Source organism: Cyphomyrmex costatus, unplaced genomic scaffold (genome assembly GCF_001594065.2).
Source record: "Cyphomyrmex costatus isolate MS0001 unplaced genomic scaffold, Ccosl1.0 scaffold390, whole genome shotgun sequence".
NCBI classification, from domain to species: domain Eukaryota; kingdom Metazoa; phylum Arthropoda; class Insecta; order Hymenoptera; family Formicidae; genus Cyphomyrmex; species Cyphomyrmex costatus.
This window is the reverse complement of record NW_017278101.1, coordinates 103,239-113,201: the sequence shown is the minus strand read 5'-3', so window position 1 is coordinate 113,201 and position 9,963 is coordinate 103,239. Positions and strand designations below refer to the sequence as shown.

The 9,963-nt window shown below is 35.4% G+C and overlaps 3 protein-coding genes across 3 annotated transcripts in view; 2 read left to right on the top strand and 1 right to left on the bottom strand.

Annotated features, from left to right (window-relative positions):
• LOC108776845 (methyltransferase-like protein 22) overlaps positions 1-894 on the bottom strand; it is a 2,961-nt gene extending 2,067 nt beyond the window's left edge. Inside the window, exon 1 of the mRNA XM_018543575.1 lies at positions 560-894. Within this exon, the coding sequence (XP_018399077.1) occupies positions 560-661 (102 nt within the window). The 5' untranslated portion in view covers positions 662-894. The remainder of the gene's footprint in view (positions 1-559) is intronic.
• Positions 895-1,615: 721 nt separating this feature from the next.
• On the top strand, positions 1,616-7,522 carry Pdi (protein disulfide isomerase). Its single transcript, XM_018543593.1, has 8 exons — positions 1,616-1,989; positions 4,677-5,008; positions 5,153-5,290; positions 5,405-5,635; positions 5,721-6,092; positions 6,191-6,319; positions 6,425-6,511; positions 6,644-7,522. Exons 1-8 carry the CDS (start codon positions 1,839-1,841, stop codon positions 6,692-6,694), a joined length of 1,491 nt encoding a protein of 496 aa, XP_018399095.1. The 5' UTR covers positions 1,616-1,838; the 3' UTR covers positions 6,695-7,522.
• Positions 7,523-8,025: 503 nt separating this feature from the next.
• Positions 8,026-9,907, top strand: LOC108776812 (uncharacterized). Its single transcript, XM_018543527.1, has 5 exons — positions 8,026-8,154; positions 8,301-8,762; positions 8,858-9,199; positions 9,284-9,560; positions 9,654-9,907. Exons 1-5 carry the CDS (start codon positions 8,026-8,028, stop codon positions 9,905-9,907), a joined length of 1,464 nt encoding a protein of 487 aa, XP_018399029.1.
• Positions 9,908-9,963: the final 56 nt, after the last annotated feature.

Below are 9,963 nucleotides of genomic sequence, written 5' to 3'. Positions count from 1 at the left end.
GTTTTAAATGCAAATATATATATATATACAATATAATATATAAAAATATATATACAATATTTTGTGGATTTGAAGTAAATCTAGTAATTCATAAAATGAGTAATAATAATATGTATTATACAGTCATAACTTTTTTCAGGGAATGGAAGAGTTACTTTTACAGATACACACACTTTTACAGTTACTTTTTATAACAATGCAATTTTTTATGACTGTAATGATAACTAACTAAACGTTTAAGAGGCTACAATTTTAGCCTCTTAAACGTTTAGTTATTTATCATTAGTCATAAAAAATTGCAACATTATTACCACATTGTTATAAAAAGTAACTGTAAAAGTGTAACTATAAAAGTAACTCTTCCATTCCCTGTTTTTTTTTTAGGATGTAAAAACATTGAGATAATTGTTTAGAGAAGGTCATAGATTGTCAATTACTTCCATTTCAAGAACACGCGATGAATCTCAACGCGCGTACTTATATTCTTGAGAATCAAAAATATTTAAAAAAAATTATTTATCGCTTTATGAATTTATTAAAAGAGGCTTAATTGTTACACCTTGGTACGCGTTTTGAGTGGCCAATCGTTGCGTCGTTTCCTCGACAACGTGATCTCAATCTCCTCCTTCCTCGTGGCATTTTCGTCAGTTGTGCCTGTCATTTTGCTGTTTACTCAACCGTGCTATTGCACGAACGTCAACAGATGTTGTGGTTATGACCTTTCAATTCGGTAAAATCGAGAACGGAGTCATTCGAACTTAATCTGTCTCCTTTTACGATATTTATAGATCTCACGGACTTTATTATCTAGTCCGTTCGTTTCTCCTGACTTCGATCGCATCATCCAGCATTGTTAAATCACCGAATAAACGTTTTACTGTACGGCGCCATTGCGACGCCACGTGATTTTGACAGCCAAGCGCACCGTCGATAAAGCTGCAAGAACACTACCGGAGCTTTTTAAAATTATTATCGATTTTTGTTGAATATACAAATTGCTCAAGTAGTAACTGAATATTAATCAATGTAAGAATAAATAAAGAAAATATATAAATCGAACTGACCTTCGTCTCATTCAATTGTATCGGTCCAGAATATTATACTCTTTCGAGCTAATCTAATCGTCGAACGGTAATTCGTGGCGATGACCGTGATTGATTTCGATCGAGTTAGGTCAAATCGCGGTTCTCTCTTAAAAAAAAAAAAAAAAAAAACCGCGATTCCGATACCATTTTAATCTGTCGGCGATTACGTGTGTTGCTTCGTAATTTGCGAACCGATCATTTATCGGGAGGTCAATATTGTATGTACGGCTTGAAACGAGCATGAAAAATACGAAAGTGAGTGAATTTACTGGAATATTTATAATTCCATTGGTCAACTTCTAGCGAATTCGCTCGTCATTTTTATCTCGGTTAATTATAATAATTAATCAACCCCGAGAATTTATTAGGATCTATCTCGCGCGACCGGCGCGGCAGTGGGTAATGCCTGTCGCGGAACACGAAGTGATGGGCCGAGCGGCCGCGGATTCGAGGTACCGGGAATGCAGCCAATCAGCGATCCCCACGATGAGGACGATGCCACGCGTATGAGGCCGCGCGGAGAGCCAACAACGCGAGAGTCGCCAACCCGCCGACGCAGCGTCGTGCTCGCTCATTCATCGTGCGTTCTTCTCGCGGACGGTGTGCGGTCTTCCCGGTTCCTTTTGTCCCCGTCTCGACGACGTCTTCGTCCCAGCGAGGCAGGTCGCGCTTCGACGCGCAGGAAACGCGTAGGAAAGAGAAGGGCACGCAGCGTAGACAAAGGAAAGGAAGGTGAGGTATCCCACGATCGTCATGAGATCCGTCGGGGTATTCTGTTTGGCGGCACTCTGCCTGGCCGCGACCACCCTCGCCAAGGTCGAAGTCGAGGATGGGGTCCTCGTGGTCACCAAGGACAACTTCGACAGCGTCATCCAGGACAACGATTACGTGCTCCTCGAGTTCTGTGAGTATATACACGCCTCTCGTCGCGCGCTTCGGAGTTCGGCTGCGTTTTCAGAAGTTTCATTATCCGGATGCCCTCGAAGATCGTTATCCTCGTTCGGTGAATAAGGAACAAGGTGTTTCTCACCCAGGTGAAATTTTTCCAAGACCTAACCCGGTCTCCTCCGGGTGCGAATCCGCGTGCGCGCGTTCACAGAGTTCGTACATCTTGTATCCTGTTGATCTGTTGCTTTTCCGCGGAGGAGCTGCACCCTCGCGCCTGCACTTTCTGTACTCGCGCTCCGTGACCGGAGATGACTGAGGGAGCACCGGAGGTCGAGGGAAGACTCAAAATTGACGGCGACGTCGTGGAGGACGAATCCCACGTCGGGAATATTAATGTACATCTGCCGTGCGATCTGCCGACTCGCATTGCAGATTCGCCGGTTCTGCCAGACGCGAACCCAGTTACACGTCATCACTCGAGCATCCTCGAGGACGGTGACGGGGGACCGGGTTAGAGACACGCGACTTTTCCACGACGATCGCCCTCCGGCTGACGTACTCCGGTCTTCTTCTAAGCCTCTTTCGATTTCCAAAGATACCCCCCCTTCAGTTTCTTCTCTCGCGATCTCTTTCTCCCCCTTCTGCTTTTCTCAGCGTCCCATGAGGAAATCTGTGCGTGATCGGTCGCAGGAAGATAAAAGAGTGCAAAAAAATGCCCCGAGAAGATCCATATTTGGGGACGACCATGCGTCTGCGAGACGCTCGTCTATATTTGTTTATCGATATTTATTCATCGCGTCCTTCGGCCGCCCCCTCGCAACCTAAGTTTCTAACATTTTTTCTCTCCGTTGATCTTTCTGTACCTCCTCTCTCTTTCCACGCGTCTGTCGAGAGCTCGGGTGCAGAAAGTGCATCTGCAAAGACGGGTCTCACTTCTTGACTTTTTTTTTTTTACCGTTATACACGTATGCCTCTTGCAAATCGTCTGACGATTATGAGGCCGGGTGTAGCGTCACGATAATGGTGTTGATGACGAGGACGATTGCCGGGAACGGACGCTCATAGACACATTCTATGTCTATACGGACGTAATGTTCATAAATGGTACAAATTCGACGCATTAAAAGACAGAATTAATCGCATTCTTCGGAATTGAAATTCGATACACTGATTATCAATTTTAGATCGCTATCTGCTATTTTGTCTTGAAAGTTTAAGCGACCATATGGTATCCCAATAATTTGATATTAATGATGTAAATGTTTGGAATATTTCGTATACAATTTAAATTTTTGAAATAACATAGCATTATATTATTCTCCGATATATTTCATTTTATTTTATTTTTTAGAATTGAACTGTTTCGATAATAGACCTTCAAAGTCCGTGGATCTTAATGATACAAAGCTACAACATGATTTATAGTTCTAACTAACAATAAGTACTGTATCAATCATGAGAAAATGTAAATTTGAAAAATTAAATTTTGTAACAAATCTAAAATTCAACTAGTACAACCAATAACGAACAAATAAGATGTATGTTAAATTATAATAACAATTATTCACATATATTTAAAATTATATCAAATTGAATACAAAATAGATTAAAATATATAAGATGTTTCAATTCATACAGTCTTCTTCAGTTTCAATACAATAAAACAATAAAAAACAAATAAATAAATAAAATATCTTATGTATTCTAACTACAAAAATATAACTCGAAAAAAATGTATGTCGAATTAAATTTTGTAATATTGAAACAGGAATTGCAATATGATGATTGTCTTACATGCTAGCAAGTACTTCCAATGTGATAAATTATATTTATTATGTATTTATAAGAGTCACATAAAAGTTATTAGGCACTAGATTTTGAGTATGACTTTCTTCACTTACTCCAAGTTAGCAAATATTAAAATTTTGCTTACAAATTGCTACTAAATTCGATAAAAATATTCGATAAATTTGCATTAACTGTATCTGCATTAAGCTTGTGTTTTACTGACAGAATTTACTAGTATAATGTGAAATCAAGTTAGCAACATCGATCGAATAAAACTTTGTTTAATTCTGGTTTTGATTAGTTCTTTAATTTGCTGTCAGATTGTCAACAAGTCTTATATGATTTTGCCTTTAATTTATTGTCATATTTTATCAGCGAATTTTATTGTAAGTATATTTGCTGCCATTTTGCTGATACCATTAAATATAACAAAATTTGCATTAAATTTGATACTTTTTATCGATAAAATTTGTAGTAAGCATATGAAAAAATAATATGTATTAAGCATACTAGACTAATTGAGTTTGTGGTGTGTGTGTGTGTGTGTTAAACATTTAGGTAATTATTTACATATAATTATCTAAATCATATGTAATTTAGCTAAGGGATATTTATCGAGACGCATAAAGTCATCATTATTGAATTTTTTAAAGCTAAGGTATAATCATAATCATCCTTTCTTGTAATTCTTGTATTATGACAATAATTTTTTACTTTTATATACTAATATTATATATTTCGCATTTTAAACTATTATCAATAATGATTTTATTGAATTATAGAATTTATTCATTTCAGTTTTTTTGACAAAGCCAAGAAGGAGATTTGGCAGTAATAATTTTATTGTTATAATAAAAAATACTCAGAGAAATAATTTGTTGGAACAGCTTACCTATTTATATTTCTTGGTTGTAGATGCTCCATGGTGTGGACATTGCAAAGCACTAGCACCCGAGTATGCTAAGGCAGCAAAGAAATTAGAGGAAACTAACTCACCAATCAAATTGGGCAAGATAGATGCGACAGTCGAGTCGGCACTTACTGAGAAACACTTAGTGAGAGGATATCCCACTCTCAAATTTTACCGTAAAGGAACTCAAATTGACTACACAGGAGGCCGTCAGGCTGACGAGATTGTAAACTGGTTGCTCAAAAAGACTGGTCCACCTGCCAAAGATCTGTCTACGGTTGACGAAGCTAAGGCATTTATCGAAGCACACAAGGTCGCCATTGTTGGATTCTTTAAGGTATAATTACAATCTTCCTTTTCTCACACCAATAATTTTCTATTTTTAAGTACTAATACAGAATATTTTTTGTATTTTAAACTATTGTAATAACCAGAAGTAATCTGTTGCAACAGCGTTTATATATAATAACGACTTTATTAGGATGTTTCAAGTGATGTCGCCAAGGTATTCTTGGAAGTTGGTAGCATAGTGGACGATCATGTGTTTGGTATTACAAGCGCCGACGAAGTGTTCAGCGAATACGGAATTGAAGATGGAAAGATCGTGCTATTTAAGAAGGTTCGTCTATACGTAGTATACTGTATAATACCAATATTATAACCATCACGAATTAAATGAGTTTCTATTTCTTGAAATCGTAATCTAAAATCTGTGATTAATCTATATTTGTAGTTCGATGAAGGTAAAGCTGTCTTTGATGGAGAGTATACGACTACAGCTGTACAGAACTTTATCTCCGTATTTTCATTACCTCTGGTTGTCGAATTTAACCAGGATACAGCGCAGAAGATCTTCAGCGGAGATATCAAGAGTCACTTGTTGCTTTTCCTCAGTAAAGAAGCTGGTCACTATGACAAATATATCGAAGGAATTCAAGAACCGGCGAAGAAATACCGTAGCGAGGTATGAAATTTTATGCATCACTTAACTCGCTATATTATTTTAAAAAAGAAGAATCGATATAATACTTCAAAACGTCTATGCATAGGTTTTGTTTGTGACAATCAATTGTGATGAAAGCGATCACGAACGTATCCTGGAATTCTTCGGTTTGAAAAAAGATAATGTACCCGCTATGCGGCTTATCAAGCTCGAACAGGACATGGCTAAATACAAGCCTGACAAACCAGAGATTACCACCGAGAATATTCTGGAATTTGTCACTGCTTTCGTAGAGGGCAAACTGAAACGACACCTGCTTACCCAAGACTTGCCGGAGGATTGGGACAAGAACCCGGTTAAGATTCTCGTCGGCACAAACTTCCACGAGATTGTCTTTGACAAGGAAAAGGATGTTTTTGTTGAATTCTATGCTCCTTGGTGCGGTCATTGTCAGCAGTTAGCGCCCATTTATGACCAAGTACGTTTCTTTTTCATTGAAATTTTAATTGTAATAATTATAGATTATATAGGTAATTACTAAGTAATTTTATTAATCGTCGAACATACTAAATTTAGCTTGGAGAAAAATACAAGGACAATGATAAACTGGTTATCGCAAAAATGGATGCCACTGCTAACGAGTTGGAGGACATAAAAGTCTTGAACTTCCCCACACTGACACTCTATAAGAAAGAGACGAATGAGGTACGCATCTTTCTTATATTCATTCCCCAACTCATTATATTTATAATACATTGTGTTTATTTTATATAATTTATTATTATTTAATAATTTATTTTATTACTGTAGGCTGTGGAATACAATGGTGAGAGGACACTTGAAGGTCTTTCCAAATTTATCGAAAGCGGTGGCGCATATGGCGAAGCTGCAGAAGAGGTATGTCAAGGAGTTTTTTAATTTAAAATTTTTGAACTGAAAGATAATAAGCTATGTTGAGTAATATCTTTTAAAATTTTATGATGGATAATCTTATATTACAACTATACTACATTATTTATTTCATCACAGGCTCAGGAAGAGGACGAGGATGATGATGTGCCAAGGAAGGACGAGTTGTAAACGCACATAATCATTATTATAAGAAGTAAAATCAACATTGACTCGTCTGTTGTATTTCCTGCATCCAGTCAATGAACTCCACAATTTCCCGCTTTATAAAAATATTTCATTTCTTATTAAGATAAAAAAAATTGATGGTGCATCTTCACACATTTGTTACTTTAGGAATTAAGTTTATATTAGGTAAATCGCAGTGTACAATTTGTAATTAAGAATTTTGTTTGCGGTTTTTCATAGGGTTATCGTCACAACTAATACCAGCTCAAATGGCGTACTTCCGTGATACGTAGAATCACTTTATCTTGATAGTAAAATATAAATTATGTAAACAAAGAATTATGAGACTTTACAATATACTTGGGTATTTAATACACAATAATAACAAATGTTTTCCGTATTTCTGTATGGTTACGCCATTTGTGTTAAGTGTGTTGACTTGATGTGACTTTCTACCTTCTGAAAACTGCGACGTTATCATAGTTTCGCGCTTTTATTATTCCATAGTGTGAAACGTGGGACGGGAAGATAAATTATTAATCTAAAAACGTCTTAAAGTCACTGTTTATTTTTATAAGGACATTTTATCGACAGATGTCTGAATGATTCGTTGCTCGTTGCGGCGCGCAAGCGGAAGCGAATCTTCGAGTGCTGTATGAGAGCTAGTGGTTTATAAACACATTTCCAATTTTTAGCATTTAAAACTATCATGACAAGTGATGGTTTTAGATATATATAGTTAGGATAGGCAGCCGTTTCAATGTCTCCTAGTTTCAATTGACTGAAACTCTAGGAAATTAGCAATGAAGCACATATTGTGGAAAAAAGAAAAAAGTGAATTACATATATATATATGTATGTATGTATATGTATATACCTACACATATATATACATATATATGCATATTATTCTTAATATATGAAGATTATATATATTCTATTCTGATTTACGTCTATTTTTTATTACCATTTCTATATATATAAATGTATGCTGTATACAATACATTGTATATATAAATATAATTTTCAACATTTTTTCTACACGTATGACTTATCAAGCTCGCGTGTTCAACTTGTATCCGGTAGACAATTTTAATGTGTTTACACAAGTGAACAAAATAATGGATGGTTACACAACCATTACATTTCACATAATACACAGGTATTTATGGTTATCTTATTGCCTTAGGCAATGATTATATTATTCGTTAATATGATTAACGCTTTGAGTGGCATGAATATTTTTTTCCACCTTATTCATTTCCTCACCGTTTTTCTATGATAACGTTTGGTTTATATTTTTTTTTTATTAGGATCGCAGACATACGGGAGTAATGGACCGTACATTGAATTTGTCAGATTTGTACGAACTGTTACATAACACTTTGTTAATAACAGAGGAAGTAAAGGAAATATTAAGAAAAGATTGTGACGAAGCAGCATTTGTCTTAAAACCATGGCAGGTGAAAACCGTCGTTGAAAAACGAACCGACGAAAGCATTTGTATTTGTAAAAAAGTAATTACGATTTATTTATATATTTTTCTTTTAATTTATGTTTTATATATTTAAATTGATATACATTTGTTTTATTTATTATTAATTAATAGAATGAAAACGAAGCTGAGGAGATCGCGGCGGGGATAGGTAGAGCGATCATTCTTGCGCAAGAACTGCGGGAAAAATTGAAGCTTAACGTAGCATCGAAAAAGAAACCTTTAAGGAAAGACACAGTCAAAAATATTTATTTACCCAATCCTGCGTCGACTAGTAAGAAAACTTTGAAAAGCAATATTACAACGCAAAAAACAAATACCGTAAAAAGCCCCCATTGTAAAAGATCAAGTGCACTTCAAAACGATAAAGTAACTTCTGTCGCGACGAAAAAATCTATCAGCGGTACAAAGCAAAGTAACGCAATCGAAACGATGCAGTCAAAGGCGTCATCCGCAAAAGTTGCGGGAAAGATACAGAAAGGAAAGAATTTTATATTGGAAAATAAATTAAATATTAAGAAGATAAGTTCAGCAAATAAACTACAAATTGGTGATCCTAGTGATATTTCGCAAAATGTATGCACCAATGCCGCAATAGTTCAATATTATCAAATATAATAGAATATTGAAAAATTTTGAATGTAAATTTTCATTGCGTATTTATATTTCAGTCAAGAAAGTCTCTACCACCTGAAGCATCAGCTGCTGAATTAAGCGATTTGATACATAAAATGACACGACAATCTACTGAGAGTACATCAATTTCTTCTCCCGGGAATACTAAGAACGATTGTCCATTGCATGGAAATAATGGACATCAATCCGTTCAAGAACAAATTGTAGCGATAGATGTAGTGGAAGCGCTCCGGCATTTTAATGTACCGAATGAAATTGTTAAAGTATTGAGAACTTATCATACGTTTTTAAAAACTGAAGCAGATAACTCGAATGATATTAAAGAGGATAGGTTTCAGAAATCTGTTAACACTTTTTTAAAAGAATTCGAAGCAATGGTAAGTAATATAGATGGAAGGAGAAAGAGCATATTTTTAAAATTATATAAAATTGATTCCTTATATTATTTATAATTATTGCAGAATATAATCGTGCAAGATCATTTATTAGAAGAACCTCACTTGCTTAATAAGACAGCAAAATCAATAACTGTATTTAGTAATATTTTTACTGAAGATTTAGATTCGAGCCAGTCCAATGACATGAAGCTCACTTCCACTGAAGTAGGAACCTCTTTTAAAAAGCATGATATTAAGAATATTGCAAAACCGGTTACAAAAGATTCATATAATCTGTCTTTGACCAGAGGATGGATGTCGAACGGCATTTGGAATATTTCCTGCATGGAGCATTTTAAAAGTAAATTAACATTTTGTACATTAATCACAGTTTTAAATTTTAATTTAATTAATCTAATCACGTTAATATCTCAATTTCTGAATTTTGTTGTAGATTTTTCTAAAGCATACAATATAAGATACTGTAACAAGAAGCAATTATTATTACTATACGAAGCAATACAAAAGTTGCAGCGCACTAAGTATTTAAATACATTAATCGGAATTGTTTTACGCGACGTGATACCCACCGTTAGATCTAACATTGAACCTGCAAATGCAGAATATGCACAAGCATATAAAACAATGTTCATTCTCTCCCAAGGTTTAAATCCCGAAGTGCCGGTTTTAGTGAAAACCGATAGCTAAGTCTCACATCTCATGATATATTCTCTGTTACTATAGTAACCGCACTGTGTATGTAC